This window comes from Plasmodium reichenowi, chromosome 4, assembly GCF_001601855.1.
Source record: "Plasmodium reichenowi strain SY57 chromosome 4, whole genome shotgun sequence".
NCBI classification, from domain to species: Eukaryota; Apicomplexa; class Aconoidasida; order Haemosporida; family Plasmodiidae; genus Plasmodium; species Plasmodium reichenowi.
In genome coordinates, this window is record NC_033649.1 from 93,347 (window position 1) to 113,346 (window position 20,000).

The 20,000-nt window shown below is 20.1% G+C and overlaps 3 protein-coding genes across 3 annotated transcripts in view; 1 reads left to right on the top strand and 2 right to left on the bottom strand.

The window, feature by feature from the left end:
* Nucleotides 1-1,455: 1,455 nt before the first annotated feature.
* PRSY57_0402200 (putative membrane protein) lies at nucleotides 1,456-14,490 on the top strand (the record flags this gene model as incomplete). The annotated part of the gene is made up of 1 exon (XM_012905886.2): nucleotides 1,456-14,490. The coding sequence occupies one exon, from the start codon at nucleotides 1,456-1,458 to the stop codon at nucleotides 14,488-14,490; it is 13,035 nt and encodes a 4,344-aa protein (XP_012761340.2).
* Nucleotides 14,491-14,783: 293 nt separating this feature from the next.
* PRSY57_0402300 (dipeptidyl aminopeptidase 3, putative) lies at nucleotides 14,784-17,660 on the bottom strand (the record flags this gene model as incomplete). The annotated part of the gene is made up of 2 exons (XM_012905887.2): nucleotides 14,784-17,197; nucleotides 17,309-17,660. 2 exons carry the CDS (start codon nucleotides 17,658-17,660, stop codon nucleotides 14,784-14,786), a joined length of 2,766 nt encoding a protein of 921 aa, XP_012761341.2.
* An 864-nt stretch (nucleotides 17,661-18,524) lies between these two features.
* PRSY57_0402400 (hypothetical protein) overlaps nucleotides 18,525-20,000 on the bottom strand; it is a gene marked incomplete at both ends in the record, with an annotated part of 1,841 nt that continues 365 nt past the window's right edge. The window contains 2 exons of the mRNA XM_012905888.2: nucleotides 18,525-18,633; nucleotides 18,843-20,000. The exon at nucleotides 18,843-20,000 is cut by the window's right edge and continues 365 nt beyond it. Of these exons, the coding sequence (XP_012761342.2) occupies nucleotides 18,525-18,633; nucleotides 18,843-20,000 (1,267 nt within the window). The remainder of the gene's footprint in view (nucleotides 18,634-18,842) is intronic.

Sequence of the window (20,000 nt, forward strand, 5' to 3'; positions counted from 1 at the left end):
TTTAAAATGTTTTTTTTATATATATATTTATTTTTATAAATTTTTTTTTTTTTAATTATAAAATAAATTATATTTTTTTTTTAATATATTTTTTTTTTTTATTAATTTTTTTTTTTTTTTTTTTTTTTTTTTTTTTTTTTTAAATATATTGTATTCATCTATTGAACTTTAATATTTTTTTTAATGATATATGAGTACACATATTATTGTTTTTTATTAATTTGTTTTTTTATTATTATTTTTTTTTTACACGTTCAAAAATTATTTTCAAAGTAAAATATAATAGAAAAAACGTAACAACATATATATATATATATATATATATATATTTATATATTTATATATTTATATATTTCTTTATAAAATGTATAAAAAAAAAAAATATAACAAAATATGTAGACTATAAAATAGCCTTCTTATGTTTTATTTGTTTAGTATCTTTTATAATATAAAAAAATTATTATTTTAATGTTTTATTATATATATAAAATATATATATATATATGTATATGTTGATATTTTTTTTATTTTATTTGAAATTAAAAAAAAAAATGGCATATTAAATATATAAGCAGACACAAAATATATTATTAAAACATTTTAGGTTCATATTATTTATAAGTTTGTGTTTTTATTTCTTAATATTTTATAGTTATATGAATTTAAAAAGATTCATAATAGAAATTACATTTTACATATATTTATTAATTATTCTTAAAATAAATAAATAAATATATATATATATATATATGTATGTATGTATATATTTATAATATACCACCACATTTATAATACAAACAACTTATTTTTTAATTTGTCTCTATACATTATCCAGTTTATTTTACAATTAATAAATTTATAAGTATCATATTATATAACATTTTTAAATATAGTAAAATGATATGCATTTATAATAATTATTATTGTGTAATATATAATATATGTATATATTTAACCATGATATGATGTTAATTTTATATAACACCCCTTTATGATGTTCAGCAATAAAAAAATAAATAAATAAGTAAATATATATATATATTGAAATATATTTTAATTTTTTTTTATTTTTATTTTAATTTTTTTTTATTTTTATTTTAATATTTTTTTTTTTTTTATTTTAATTTTTTTTTTTTTTTTTTTTTTTTATAATAACTTGTATTACATATACATATATTACTTTGTATAAAGAGTAAAAGAAATAAGATATTTATATGTTAATATATTTATATGTTTATATATTTATATGTTCACATATTTATATGTTCATATATTTATATATTTTTTATATTTATATATTTTTTAATATTTATATGTTTATATGTTTATGTATATATGTGTACATACCATTTAATTATATGTCTTTCCTTTTGTTTTATGATTAAGGTTTTTTCTTTGTCTGCATAATATATACATATATATGTTTGTGTACTTTGGTGAATTTATGATTAAAAAATGAAAAAGGAAGAAGACGAAATTAAGAACAAAATAAAAGAACATATATACAACAATATAAAAAAGATAGATCAGGAAAATAACTTTGTGGAGGACAGGATATATTATCATATGAGAAAGGACTATGAAACAAATATTGATAATATAAAAGTAAAGGATAACATAAAAAGTAGTAATGAAATGAAAAATAATAAATCAAGTAATATTTATGTGGCTGACAAGCCATACAATACATTATACGAAAACAACAATATAAATATAAATAAAAATAATGTTTTAAAACAAGTACAAAGAAAAAATACAGAATATATTAATGAAGATATGAAATATGTAGCATTAAATTATAACAAGAACTTGGAAAATAATAATATACATCATAATGATTACAATAGTAGTAATACATATAATATGTATAATAATAATAATAATAATAATAATGATAATGATAATAATACAAGTAAATATTTAGATTCTGTAGGATTTAACAACAGCTTTAATAATATTACAACATTTGCAAAAAATGAAAATGTGAATATGAATGAACAAGATAATAATGTGTATTATAAAATAAATAAAAATTATTTATTATTATTGAATAATGATGAATTAAAATGGATAAGAGGAAAAAATAATTACTCCAATGCTAATAATACAATGGATAATAATAGAAAAGCTGAAAATAATAACAACAACAATAATAATAACAATAATAATAATAATAATAATATTTATAGTAATAATAATATTTATAGTAATAATATTTATAGTAATAATGTGTGTTCCTTAGAAAACAATGTCAATATTTTAAATAATGACAAAAGAGAATATAATAGTAACAACCATTTAGGTACATATAATGAAAATATGGAATATATATCTATAATTCCTGACTTACTTAAATCATATAATTCTATAAACGATATAATAAACTTTGATCATCTTTCTTTATATCAGGATAATGATACACATAATAAAATAAATATATTTAGTAATAATATAGAAGATGAACAAAATAATAATAGAATCACGAATAATAAAATATTTCAACATCAAATGGAGATACTTGAAACGAATAAGAAAGAAAATGATATATATCTTGAGAAAGTAGACAAATATAATTTATCAAATAATCATAATAAAAATAATATTATTAAAGGTTCATATAACAACGAAAAAAATAATTATGTACATAATTTTTTTAATTATTATAAACAACATGATAATGATGATGATATTAATATTATACATAGTAATCATCAAACGAAACAATCTGAAAAAATTTGTAATAGCATAAAGAAAACTAATAATATATTCTTTAATAATTACAATAATATTGGAGACAACATTTATATATTGGATGAAAAAAATAAAAACATATTTACAAATAATAAAAAATATTTAAATATGGAACAACCAACCAATTTATATAATAAAAATGTAGATCATATAAGGACGGAAAATTCAAATGTGTATGATAATAAATTTCGTATATCCTTTATGAATAATATGGGTTCTTCGATTTTTAAAGATGTGGTTAATAATAAATCTAGGAGTAACTACAGCAACGATTTTGAGAGAGACATAAATAATAAAATGATAAACGTGGCTAATATGAACAATATGAACAATATGAATAATATGAGCAATATGAACAATATGAGCAATATGAACAATATGAACAATATGAATAATACGAATAATACGAATAATACGAATAATACGAATAATACGAATAATATAAATAATTTAAATAATACGAATAATATAAATAATTTAAATAATATAAATAATTTAAATAATTTAAATAATACGAATTTTATGAATTTTATGAATAATATAAATAATGTAAATAATACGAATAACATTAATAATATAAATAATTATTATTCCAATCTTTTTAATAGTCCCATATCCTCTTTGAAAAATCAAAACGCTCATATCAAAGAAAAAGAAATAAACCTTTCACAGCAAAAATATGCACAAGCCGCATTTAATTCTTATATAGATGATCAGGAAAACAAAATACATATTAATAATAAAGCTTTTTCTAAAACAAATACTTATAATAATTCTGTTGAAGTGAATACAAATAGAAAAATATTTAATGTAAAAGATAATAATAGTAATAATAATAGTAATAATAATAATAGTAATAATAATAATAGTAATAATAATTCTTTTGTTAGTAATAAGGAAAATATATTAAATATGAATAAGATTAATATAAACACAGATATAAATACACATATGAATACACATATGAATACACATATGATCACACATATCAACACATATGTAAATAATAATATATTAAATGAAGACGAAACAAATGTAACATATAATACGTCAAACATAATTAATTTGGATGTATCAAGAACAGGAACATATTTTGATAGGGTAAGCAAGAATGAAGATCATAATTATATTATTAATAATAAAGTTATTTTATTTGAAAAGCAGAATAGTAGTCACAACGATAATATAACAAAAGAAAATAAATATTTTAATAAGGATATATATATAAGAGCAGAAGATATGTATATAAATTCTGATAGCAAATCTAATGATATTATATGTATAAACAATCACCACAATAATAATAATAATAATAATAATAATTACATTGTGAACCAAGAAGAAATGTATGCTACACATCATGTATCTAGTAAAAGTAATAAAAGTATAAATCTTATACATGAAAAATTTCCAGAGGGTAATATGGATTATTCTCTTAAATCTTATAATGTATACAATGACAATACGTTAAATATAATGCATTCAACAAGTGGGGCTCCTGACAAGTTTGATAATGTGGGAAACAAAATGCTGAAAAAAATGAACTTGAATAATAAGAATAAAAATAAAAATAACACCAACAATAAAAATAATGTCATAACAACCAACAATAAAAATAATGTCATGATCACCAACAATAAAAATAATGTCATAACCACCAACAATAAAAATAATGTCATGATCAACAACAATAAAAATAATGTCATAACCACCAACAATAATAATAATAACAACATTTATCATAATAATTTCCATAATAATTACCATAATAATTATCATAATAATCACAATAATAATCATAATAATAATTATAACAACCTTTGTAGTAGCTGGAACGAATCAGTGGTTACACATAATGGTTCCAGTTATGATAATAGAAATACATGCGAAAAAATAAACATGAGTTTAAAGCAGAATACACTTGGTAATTATCAAGAGGATACAAACAAATTAATGGTTTCAATACTTCAAAATATTCGTTTTTACAGCAACAAAGTTTATAATGATATATTTTTAAATATCGATAGTTATAAGAAAAAGAAAATGAATGAAATAAATATATATTTATTAAAATTACGAACCAAAAATTATAATGATTTTTTATATAATTTAAATAAGTTTTATGAAGTTATCCTTAGTATTATAAATTCTTATTATGTATGTAAATATAATTCTTCCATTATTTATAACATATGTGTTGTTACAAGAAATTTATTATTATTACTTCCTTTAGGTATATATATATTTTATATTATAAAAACATGTATGTATTGTACGGTTAAATTAATATTAACCAAACCTGTAATAGTAACGGATAAAACATGGTTCTTTTTATTATATTTTTATAAATGCCTTTTTGAAAAATTATATGAATATTTTAAATTATATTTTATATATCCTATGAAAATGGAAGAAGAAAATAAAAATATTACATCTCTTGGATTAATACTCTCTTTTATAAATATATTTAGTGAAACCATATCTGAGTATTCAAAAATTAGAGTTATATCTAGAAATAAAAAGAAGGAAGAAATCATTGCATACCCTTTATATGAATCTTTAAAGCCTTTCTTATTTATAAATTATTTTCAGCATATCGTAAAATTAAATTATATCCAAGCGCATACTGAAGAAATGGGTATACTCGATCATATGGGTAGTCGTGCTAGTAGTACCTACGAAAAAGAGCGCGAGGAAAAGAATAATAATGTGACCATTGAACAAAAGCATCATAGTAGTGATGATTTTCATAAGGACGTTTATTATTACAACAAATATGATGATAATGATGATAATGAAGATAATAATGAAGATAATAATGAAGATAATGATGGTGATAATAATGAAGATAATGAAGATAATAATAATAAATCCTCCATACATTATAACCATTCATTTTATTATAATATCTTGGAGAATAACCCAAATGATTTACATGCAGTTTCCAAATGTGCCCATATTTTATCGTGCGAAAAAAAGAATAAAAAAAAAAAGAAAAAAAATCAAGATGTAAATCAAGATCTAAATCAAGGTGTAAATCAAGGTGTAAATATAGATGAAGATATGACATGGATGTATGAAAATAATTTAAGTACATACAACGATAAGGATAAAAGTATTACATTTTTATTTGAAGAAAATAAATGTAGTGATTTACATAATATAGGGAATATAAAATATATTAATAATATATATCAAAATGATGATGATGATGATAATAATAATAAAGAAAAAAAGGATTCAAATATTTTACTAGGTACAGAAGATAATTATGTTTATAAAAGAAAAATGGAAGATGAATTAATACTTTCTATAAAGATAAATTTATTAAATTCTATACATAATTTAATTAAAATGTTTTCACATGTATATATAAATGACTGGAATAAAGTATTATATTATTATAATGAACCTATACATAAGTATATTCCTATATTTATGTATATAATTTACTATGATAAGAATCAAAAAATAAGGACTAATGCTATACTATGTTTAAAATATTTATTTGAATGTAAACAAATAAAATACATATTTATGTTAAAAAAAGATAAAAATGAAAAATTTGAAGTAATGGAAAATATGGATCCTAAGGATAATACTATAAATGATGAAGCTAATAAAAAATGCACAACAAATTATTCCAGCACAGAACAAATTAACAATACAGCAACAATAAGAACAACAAATGTTATTATGAACAAAAATAATAATAATAATAATAATAATAATGATGATGGTGATAATAATAATAATAATAAAAGTATCCTTTTGGAAGGTACACATAATATAATATCTCCTATGTATAACAGCCGACGTGTCACACAAAATAATAATTCTTATTTTGAAGATATTATAAATGCAGATAATGATTCGTCTATTAAAATGATATATGATGAAAATATTTTAAATTCGATATCTATAGAAATGGCCGCCGCAGAAAAAAATAGAACAAACAATATGAACAATAATAACAATATTAATAATAATAACAATATTAATGGTTGTAGTTCAAAACATTTTGCACTAAACTCACAAGATGATCAAAATGGAAATATCATTTCTTATGATAATTATAATATTTATAACAATATGCTACTTTTAAATTCTAAAAAAAAAGATCATATATATTTTTTTTCTAATGTCATATGCGACATAAATAATTTAAATAATAATATTTGTAAAATGAATATGACCGAATCAAATATAATTTTTATCATTTCTAATTTAACTAAACTTATTATTATGACATATCTTGAAAATAATAAAAACGGTCTACACTCTTCTATAGATAGACTAAATATCTATCGCTTCTTTTTAAGAGTAGCTCAATCCATATCCATCACAAAGTATAAAGACATATTATCTGTAATTATGAAAATATTCTTTTTCTATTTGCTCAAATATGTTATTTATTTTAATCATGGTGATGTATTTTATTCTTGTATACATAAAATGCTTCATAATAAAAGGAAAAAGAAAATTCACACAAACGAAAATGATGGCACAAACAAAAATGATGGCACAAACGAAAATGATGGCACAAACAAAGATTGTGATACAAACAAAAATGGTGATACAAACAAAAATGGTGATACAAACAAAGATTGTGATACAAACAAAAATGGTGATACAAACAAAGATTGTGGTGGTAGTACAGAACATTATTATAACAATAAAAGTTCTGTGCAAAACTATTTTACAATAAATGAAGCGTTTCATATGGATAATTTGCTTTATAATGATGATAACATGAATGAACTTGATTTTTTTATAAATGAAAAGAATAAAAAAAAACATATGAACGATAAATATAATAAGAATAAACATTTAACATCAAACAACATAAATGAAAACGAGTTTCATAATTTAGATTCTATTGAAGACGATGAACGTATTTTCGTGTCCTTAAATAATTATTTAAAAAATTTTAAGTGTTCTGATGATAGTGATCATGTGGATGAAAAACATATGGATACATCAGATGACGAGAATATTAATATCAAAACAAATTATTGCATAGACGAAAAAACAAATATGGTAAAGATAAATAATGATATGTCTTATAATTATGTGGATATGAAAAGACGAGAGCAAACGAATAATAATAACAATAATAATAATAATAATAATAATAATGAATATATAAAAAAGAAAAATTATTATGATATAAAAAATGGAGATATGGAAAATATGAATACAAATAATGATAAAAATAATAATCCTAATTTTAATTTATATAATGAAGAAATAAATAAAACGGAGGAAAAACAAAATAAAAATAAATTGAAATCGTTAGAATATATATCGTGTGATTGTTATAATATATTAGGTAATAATAAGGAGGCATTATTAGACATATTGAAGATGGAAAAGGACATGAAAAAAAAAAATAAAACAATTAAAATGAATTCACAAGATAATATAAATGATATGCATGATATGAATGATATGAATAATATGAATAATATAAATAATATGAATAATATAAATAATATGAATAATATGAATAATATGAATAATATGAATAATATAAATAATATGAATAATATGAATAATATGAATAATATGAATAATATAAATAATAATAATAGTAATAATTCTTATTATGATGTTAATTTTTTATATAAAAATATAGATAAACTAAATAAAAATTATTTTTCTAGTAAAGAATCATACGAACTTTTAATAAATATTCTTTATTCAAATGAATATTCGAAAAATTCAAAATATATATGTACTATTACTGTTATTATTAATATATTTTCTATCTTGTTATGTGAATATAACGAAGATGTATTTAATTTCTTATGTTCTAATATTTATGGTAAAAATGTAAATGAATATTTGAATGAACACATTATTCAGTGTCCACAAATTAAACAACATTATGTGTATAATATATCCTTTGCTCAACTTATTTATTTTATGTTGATATTTTTATACAAAATATTTTATCAACCTATAAGAACCACAGATACTATGTTAAGCGATGTACCAAATAAGGATATATTAAACAACGATATATTAAACAACGATATATTAAACAACGATATATTAAACAACGATATATTAAATAACGACATATTAAACAACGATATATTGAACAACGATATATTAAATAACGATATATTAAACAACGATATATTAAATAACGATATATTAAACAACGATATATTAAATAAGCTCCCATTTGATATTCCACACGTTAGCAACAACCTTGGACCTACAACTCAGAAGAATCTAAAATATATGAATGATAAAAATATAGAACGTGTACAAAATAAAGAAAATAATAATAATAATAATAATAATAATAATAATAATAATAGTAGTAGTTGTAATAATAATAGTAGTTGTAATAATAATAGTAGTTGTAATAATAATAGTTGTAATAATAATAGTAGTAGTAATATAAAAAATGAAACGAAAAAACAAGCAATTAATTTTTACAACGAATTATATGATAATTATATATTATCATATATACAAACCGAAAGTATAGATAGAAATAATATACATACTTTCGATAAAAATAATTCTATACCGTATGATGTACAGATATTTAAAAATATATTTTTAGTTTTTCAAAAAACATTAAAGTATTATTTATTCTGTTACATGCATTGTTGGAAAGATGTAAAAGATTTATTAGAATATTTCTTACAAACAGATAATATTAATATAAAAATTATATCCATAAAAATTATTATTGACATATTTACTTTTATAAATTCTTATTATGATACCCATGATAATAATACAAATGATAATGTATCAACATATAATATAGATGAACACATAAATATTAATAACGAAGATTATAATAAGGATCCTATGACAAAAGGGTATATAAATACAGAAAGTTATGACATGTATAAACATATGGAACCAACAAAGGAGAAGATGAACAACAACAACAGCAACAAGAAAAAAAAAAATAAAAAAATAAATGAAAGGAAAAATAAAAAGCACACACAAAATGATAACTCACACATTAATAATGATAGTGATTGTAGTAATAGTAGTAATAGTAGTAGTAATAGTAATTGTAGTAATAATAGTAATTGTAGTAATAATAATTACAGTGATGTAAAACGTTTGAACCAGTATTTACAAACGTCCTCTTGTAAAAATAATAAAAAAAATGATCCTCATCAACACACACTCCAACCCTTTGAAGAAAATAATAATAATAATAATAATAATAATCAATTTTGTAATGTAAATCAAGATGAGAACCCAGATGTAATAAACCACTGGGATAAAAGCAAATCAGATAGAAGCACGTGCAGCTCTTCTCATTCCATAAGAAATATAGAAGACACATTATCAAATATTTCATTTTCATCATCATCCGAAAAAAAAAAAAAAAAAAAAATTAATAAAAATAAATCGGAAAAAAGTATTAGCCGTAAAAGATGTGTTAATAAAAAAGATTCTCTAAAAGATGATGAAAATATAACGATGAACAAAAAAAACAACGATGTAATAAAAATAAAACAGAAAGGAAATAAGTTTAACAATACATGTCAAAAGAACAATATAAATAATAAAAATCTCCCGAATGGACAATATGATCATTTACCTTCATACAGAAACCATTACAATGATGAACAGAAAAAATATATATTTATACGTACTGTAGAAAAAGATGTAATTAATTTATTTAAAAAATATATATTAATACACATATATAATATAAATAAAATACATGATCATGTAATTAATAAAAGAAGTAAAGTGAAACATATATTTTTAAATACTATAATATGTATATCTCAACTAACATATGAAGGTTTTAAAATATTAACAATTCAAGATATACAAAAATTAACAAATTTAGTGTCTTCCTGTGTTCATACTATCAAATGTAATATGATCACTGCTTTGAGTAAATATATAATTAAATATATTTTTACATTTAATAAAAAGTTTATACAAAGTTATGAAAAAAAAATTAATATGCTCTATATGAACTCTACAAATATATATTATAATAATATACACACAGCTAATAATAATTATGACATACAAAATGGTGATAATAATAATGATAATGATAATGATATAAATTGGAATAATTATAGTAATATTTATAGTAATAATAATGTAAATGTAAAAACCTACAATAATAAAGAATATGAACACCTTATTAATAAAAATGATTATAACACGCCACCAGAAAATATACACTCTTCTAGTGATATGAGTAAAAATAATAAACATACTAATAATATTAATGATATGCCTTATGATAATAAGAATAATCATATAGACGAAAAAAAAAATACACATATTCCTTTAGAAGAAAAAGATTCTTTTGATTATGATAATAAATATAAAGATATGATCAAAAAATTGTATATTAATAATTACGAACAAGTCAATAATAATGTAGATGATAAAAATGACGTTCTTGTACGTACAAAAATTAATAATAATCTTTTTGATTTACATTCATTAAAGAAGGTGTCAACAAACACAAAAAAGGTTACAAAAGAAGAAAATATAGAAAGTGTGGAGAATATAGAAAGTGTGGAAAATTCAGAAAATTCAGATAGCACAAATTTATATTATACTAACCAAATGTGTAACACAATCAAAAGAGACAATCATATGAAGAATGAAGATAATAAAATATTCAAGAGGGATAATAATATGGAATTAGAAAGCAGTGTGAACAAGGTGGTTTCTATTTATTATGACGAGGGAAATAATTTAAAGTCAAATGATTCAAATTGTAAGAATGATATTGATAAAAATTATGATAACGAAAATGTGTCGATATCTGATTATTCACAATATAAAAGTATAAATAGAAACAACAATAATAATAATAATAATAATAATAATTATGGTTGTAATAAATATGTACAGTTGTATTATTTAGAAAAACAGAAAAATGAAGAGAAATTATTTGAATTATATTATATATATATCTATATCATTCTGCACATAATAAATTTTTATAATGACTCTTTTGTAGATTTAAAATATTATACTTACAATTGTATATGTGAAATAGCCAGCTCCTATGTACCTTTTTATTTTACTCATAAGAATATTAAAACATTTTCGTATTATAGTAATTATACGAGCAAACAAAATAATGAAGATATTAACAAATTTATAGAATTTATTAATGATCTAGAGATATCTACAAATATTAATGAACTTAAATTTTACGACATACTAAATCTTGGAAGCAAGAAGGTTGAATGTGTACAAAATATGGATCACACACAAACAAACAACATAAACAATAATATAAAGAACAATAATAATAATAATAATAATATAAAGAACAATAATAATATTATTATTCTATCGTGTAGTGAAGATGAGGGAAAAAATAGGAACCATAGAAATGAACAAAAAAATATCAATAATAATAATGTGATGAGTGAAATACAAGAACAAAACGATCTAACAGTATATTCAAATAAAAACTTGTCAAAAATGTTTTGTTCCGAAGAATTTTCTTCAAAGAATATTTTTTTAATTTCATACATTGAATACATATACATCTTATTATTAATCATAAAAGAAAAAAAACACACAGAAAAAGATAGAGCAATATGTTGTATTATAAGATATATAGCTTTCATATGTAAAAATATTAATTTTTTTTTATTTAATTCTATAAATACTTTGCCATCAACATTTATGATTAAATATTATTTATATTTAAATAATGTTATTCACAAAATTGATATGTCTAATTTTTTTGTATCTCAAGGGAAGAAGGATCCTATAGAGATAGAAACATCAGTTGATCATACGGATTATCCTAATAATAATTTTAATAATAATCATAATTGTAATAGTTCTGTTAGTGTACGATGTGAAGAAAAAGAAAAAATGAGTAGTGAAGGGAAGGAACAGAATATATTATGCTTGACTTCTGAGAAGAGAAAAGAAAGAAATGTGGAGAATGAAGAAAATATACACACAAATAAAAGAAGTATGATAAATATAAATAACAAAATAAATGCTACTTATGGGTTGGATTTATATGATAATGATAATAATGTTGAAGAGGAGAAAAATAATAATATGAATTCAAATAATTTATTATCTGTAGGTTTCTTGAATGAAAAAAAGAAATATTATAAATTGTATCATTTATTTTTTAATGTATATATAAAATATGAATATAAATTTGAAGAATCTAATTTTTATGAAGGTGAAAAAAAAGAAAAAAGAAAAAATAATAATATATTACAACATGATATAAATGGAAAACATGGATTTTTTGAATCTTATTCAGAATTAAAGGAATATGAAATACATCCTAATCCTATAATTATTGAAATGATTGATGTATATCATTCTGATATATATAAATATACACCTCAAAATAATAATAATAATAATATAGATGGTGAGGATAATAATTATGATGTAGATAATTTTCATAATAATAATAATGTTGATAAAAAGATTATCTTATATTTATTATCCATCATAAAAGATCATATAAAGAATAAAATAACATGGAATGTTTTATATGCTTTAAAATTAATATATAATAATTTTTCTTTTTTCTTTTCATATAATTTTTATAATTTACACAATAAAATATTAGATAATTTAATATATACCTTAAGAAACACCAGTGTATATAAAATAAAAATATTATCCTCCTTAGCTTTAATACATATACCCTTATATTATAATATTCCAAAGAATAAATTAAAAGATTTGTGGGAAGCAATTTTAATAAATATTTCGTTTTTTGATGAGCATGTAATAAATGACAGCTTTGTTATGACAAATACAAACATGAACACAAATACAAACATGAACGCAAATACAAACATGAACGCAAATACAAATACAAACATGAACACAAATACAAACATGAACGCAAATACAAATACAAACATGAACACAAACACAAATACAAATACAAACACTAACATAATTACAAACACTAACATAATTACAAACGGCAATATGAATGATAACACATGTACTAATAGTAACCTTCAAAATAATAACAAAGCATACAACAACAACTATATCAGCATGAGCAAAAAAACAGAGCATAAATATAAATGCACCTTAAAAATTAATATTTGCGAATTATTATATATATGTATATATAGATCTTATATACATGCTAATATTAATACAGATGTACTAATTGGTAATACTAATACACACAAAATTAATTGTTATGAGGCTTTTAAAAAATATACACACATTTTTAATATTAACAACGATATACATATATATAACATGAATCATATTTTTAATAATCATATTATATATTATTCTTTTTATAACAAGAAAAAGGAAAAACGATACCAACATAGTGATAATATACAAAATAAAATCAACATAAACAATAAAAATATTGATAGTATTAATAATGTGGATAATATCAACAACGTGGATAATATCAATAATGTGGATAATTATTCAAATGACAATATAATAATAAGTAATCATAATAATTATCATAAAACATATGATAATATAAAGAAAGAACATCAGAATTATGTAAAGCATATGGACAACACTTATTATGATAATAATATATGTGATCATTTAAATATATATGATGAAGTCTTACAATTTAGAATTTTCTTATACCATCATCTGGATAAGTATCATAATGTTTACAAAAATTTATTAAGTAGTAATAAAAACTCCATATTTTTGAATCTATTTGTACAGCTACATGAAGAAGTAAGACATTCTTTAAAAGGGATAATAAATAAAAAATAAAATAAAATAAAAAATACATATGTTAAATATGTGTACAAATATGTGCACATATATATATATATAATCATTTTGTATTATATAATCATGCGTTTATAAATAAATAATGTTATTATATATATATATATATATATATATATATTTTTTTTTTTTTTAATTTAAAATACACATATATATATATATTTATTTTATTCATAATTGAAAGTGTAAAAAATTAAAAACTATAAAAGAAATATTTTATATAAGACTTGTTAATAATTCTTTCAATTGTTTAATTGTTTATCTATTATTTATGTTCATGTTCCTTTTTGCTTAACAAACAAGTTAACGTCACATGCTAATATATATGACTTAATATTAAAAGAATTATTATTTCTAAGTATATAAAAGTACCCTGAATTCCCCCATTTGGTACCCCAACTATTTAATACTTTCCAGTATTTTATAATAACATTATTATTACTATTATTATTATTATTATTATTATTATTATTATTATTATTATTATCATTATCCTTATTATTATGATAATCATTGGTGTTATTATTTTGCTTCCATGTTGTTAAAATATGTTCCATGCTTTCCTTAGAGAGTTTATTTTTTTTAACAAAATTGTGTAAAGTATCTTCTCCCCATCCTACTATAACTACAGCATGATCCACTTTATTCCATATATAAGCATTGTTTTTAGTTCCATCATACATTTTAATGAAATTTCCTAATATTATTCCTTTTTTATATCCTATGAATTCACTTGAAGGTTCTATAGCTGCTGCTACTGGTCCATTGTAATAAATGTATTTTTTTAATAATTCTTCATCCTGGATATCTAAATATTCAAATTTGGAGACATTTATTTTTACATCACAAGAATTTAATTTAAAAATATCATATGCTTCGTCATTATTATTATTATTATTATTATTATTATTATTATTATTATTATTATTATTTTTATTATTATTATTATTTTTTTTTTTTTTCTCATCCATTAATATATAATCTTCATTTAATCCATATATATTTATATTATTATTATTATTTATTATTATTTTTTTTTTATTATCATCTCTTTTATTATGATCCGTTTGGAATTCATATGATAATATTAAAAGGTGACCATTATCATCATTTGTAAACTCATGATTTTTATTAGAATCCTTATTTATATTCATACTTATTTGCTTTTTTATCTTTATTTCGTTATTCTTTTTTTCCTCATTTTTCATTTTAAAAACATCGAATTGATCACATAATAAAGTATTATCATCTTGACTGATTAATGAACTTTTTATTTCGAAATCATCTCTATTATAATTTATTTTTTTTTTATACTTTTCAAAACATTTTTGTGTATATAAATAATTTTCATAAGCATATTTTAAAGACAAATATATATATCCACCGTTACATCCTTGGTTGAATATATCACAAAGTATTAATTGTTCATTACTAAAAAATAATGAATCGATATTTTTAATATAATTATATTTTATTCTTACTCTACTATTTATAATAAAAGATGCTGAATTTGCATAACACGAACCACAATCTTTTTGATCAATAGCATCATCTAAAATTTTTATATAATGTCCTAATCTCATTTTTATATCTTCTTTATTATTCCAATCGAAATTTTTTAAGTCTATATTCTTATCTATATATTTATAAAATAAACTATTCCTTTTCTCATATTTATTATTCATATTCATAAGTAATAAACCTCTGTTGTATTTTCGAAGCACATCTTTAGGTCTCCTAAGATATACAACATTTCCAACATTATCATTATTGTTATCATTATTGTTATCATTATTGTTATCATTATTATTATTATTATAATCACTTGAATTTGCAAGTTGACCATCTTGAGAATTTTGTAAATTATTTAGTATTTTTTTTTTTTCATCATATAATTTATTATATTCATCTGCATTTACAGATAAAGGAGAAATATTCTCAACAGGAATCTTGTTGGTAGGTTGTTCAGAATGTTCTTGTACTTTTTTACCATACCAACAATATTTATCTATATTTAAACGACCTGAACTAATATAATTATCATTATAATAATCAATAAGTTGAAAGAAATTTTTTTCCTTAATTATCTTATTATAATTATCATCATTTTGTATTTCATTTATATTATTATTTCCTCTAGTTATTATAATTTTATCTTTAATTTTTTTTCTTTTTGGTTTCTTTATTTGATTATTTCTTAATCCCAAGAAAGTTACATTCTTTCTTATCATGTAAATATGTGATATAGTATTACTTATCTCTTTATTTTTTTCATCAATATTTAAAATACTTTTCTTCTCATCTTTTATTACATGTATATTATTATTTTTATCATCACTTGTTATGTTCTCTTCTATATTCTCTTCATAGGTCATATCCCATATATTATTATCTAAGGAATATTTATTCATAACACCCATAATTAAACTACTACAATAGCTATAAGAAACATCACCTTTTTGTTTAAATTTAAAAAAGGAGAAATACACTTCTTTACTCTCATTCTCTTTGTATACTTCTATATATAATCCTTCATCATATACTATTTTCCAATAACCACTATATCTAGAATTAATATCTCCGTCTTCTTTCAATATGTTTAATGATCTATCTTCATTAAACACGATATATCTTTTCTCCTTTTCTTCGAATCGTTCCTTGGTATCTTCGTTCTCTGGGTTTAAATCATCTACAAAAAAATTAAACATATAAAAAAAAAAAAAAAATATATATATATATATATATATATACACACATATACATATATTTATTTATATATAATTAAAAAAATATATTACACCATGATAATCAGCGTTGTCAGGTCTTTTATATCCACATTGATAATCATAATTATTATCATAATTATTATCATATTTATTATCATAATTATTGTCATTATTATTGTCATTATTATTGTCGTATGCTGTCGCTTCATTTTTCTTTATATCTCCATCAGATATATTCCATACAGTTCCCCCTGTTACCTTATCATTCAATGTAACACCTTCAGTATTTTTTTTTTTTTTCAGGAGACCCAAGTGGATCTCCCACTTCCCCTCCACGTGTCTACTTAAGCAGTGAACAGGAATATCACATTTTATAAAGTTCAAAAATAATATATTAATTAAAAATAATTGAAATATTAAAATCATATCAGGGAAATTTATTTAAAAAAAAAAAAAATAAAAAAAAAAAAATAAATAAATAAAAAACTTATATAAATAACAAATATACAATATACAACAAATAAACATACAAATTATGATATGTGTATGAAATATTTTTAAAAGAACACGTATCAACGGATCATATATATATGGTCAACAAAAAAATGACCCTTATAATTTAATTATTATATATAACATCAAAATATATTATTATATATATATTATTCATTTTAGACATTTTTTTTTTTTTTATAAATCTTTTATGTTTTTCTATTATTGATCATTTATATTTTTACCTATTTATTCTTTCCTGTTTTGTGCTTTCATTTATATATAATGCACCATAGTGCATAAAAAAAAAAAAAAAAAAAAGAGAGTGAGTGAGTGAGTGAGTGAGTGAGTGAGTGAGTGAGTGAGTGAGTGAGTGAGTGAGTGAGTGAGTGAGTGAGTGAGTGAGTGAGTGAGAAGGAAAAGGAGAAGACGAAAGGGAAAGAAATACATATAGATATAAAGATAAAGTAATAAATTTCAATATTATATAATATAAAATAAGTACAATTTTAAAAAAAAAAAAAAGGAAAAAGTTAAGACCACATTATTATACATCAACATATATGTATGGATATTTATATTTGTTTACATATACATTTAAATATATTGTGTATACATACAAATACTATAAAAAAAAAATTATTCCATTTGTGGAATAAAATATGTACACATATGTGTATACTTATACAAAAAAATTTAGACATACACACACACACACATATATATATATATATATATATATATATATATATATAATATATATATAATATATATATATATATAATATATATATATATTTTATTCTGTTATAAATTCATGTAATTTTCTCAATAAAAGTTTAAATATATAATCCAGTATTGCTTCCTCTGCAGCTTTCCTCGTCTTGTTAAGTTTTTCATATAATAATCTACAAAAAATAAAAGAAATAAAAAAAAAAAACACACACACATATATATATATATATATATATATATATATATATATATATATATATATATATTTATATATGTATATATTCACTTAATCATATTTACACATTTTATACATTATCAAACCAACTCGTTATGATATTTTCTCTTTTTTTTTTTTTTTTTTTTTTTTTTTTTTTCTTGTTACTTTTTTTTGATAGGTATATATTTACACAAATTTTCTTCGCTCACCAAAAGGTCATCATCCCTTATCTGAATGCTCTCATTCTTTAGCAAGTTCACACTTGTTTCCGTAAAACTAAAATTGAAAGGTTTTATTTTGTTATTTAAAAAATCAGACATATGGATGGTATCTGAATTATTGAATGTCCTATTTAATAAATTATTTAAAACATATCTTGTATATATTCTTGATAAAATAAATTCAAAATTTTTCTTATTGAAATCTGGAATATTATATGATGTTCCTGGCTTAAAAGAACTTTTTAATAGAATGTCTAATATTTTTTTATTTAATAAATTTAAATCTTGAAAAAATAAATGTATAAATATATACATTTCTTTTACTACCTTTTCTTGTTTTATTAAAGATATTAATGTATCTACAACTATTACAAAACTCGAAAAAACCTTTTTTTTATCCTTTTTATTTCCTTCATGTAAATCAAATAATATATTTCTAACTGCTTCTAAAAATGCATGATTATTTATTTTCTCTTCATAATATTCTTTATCTATAGATATTGGATAAAAAGTAAAATATTTTGATATCCTATCTGTTTTAGATCGAATAGAAGAGCTCCTCAACATTCTTTCTAATGATATATAATATTTAAATAAATCTGGAGCTTTATAAAATTCTTCATTTTTAATGTTTGACAAAAAACAACTTATGGAACCCTTATTACAATCTTTAATCTTGATTTTGTTATCGAAATTACAATTCTTATTATTTTTCAAGCATTCTGAATTGTTATCTTTGCCATCATAATTTTGTGTGTTATCATTTTGTGTGTCATTATTTTGTGTGTCATTATTTTGTGTGCCCTTCTTTTGTGTGTCATTATTTTGTATTCCCTCATTTTGCACATCTGAACACATTGCAGTAATTATTTTTTCCCTCAATATCAAATTAAATATTCTTTTTAAAAAAATGTTCACATTAGATATTAATACATTTTCATCTCGACTAGATAAATCTTTTACAAATTCTTTTATCATAACAAAATTCTTTTCTTCTTTTAATTTTTTTTTATGGAGAGTAATCGGATCTTTAGGAAATGAATACAAATCCTTATCCTTAGATGTATCATCTTTAATAATTTCATTTTCTTTTTTTTGTTTT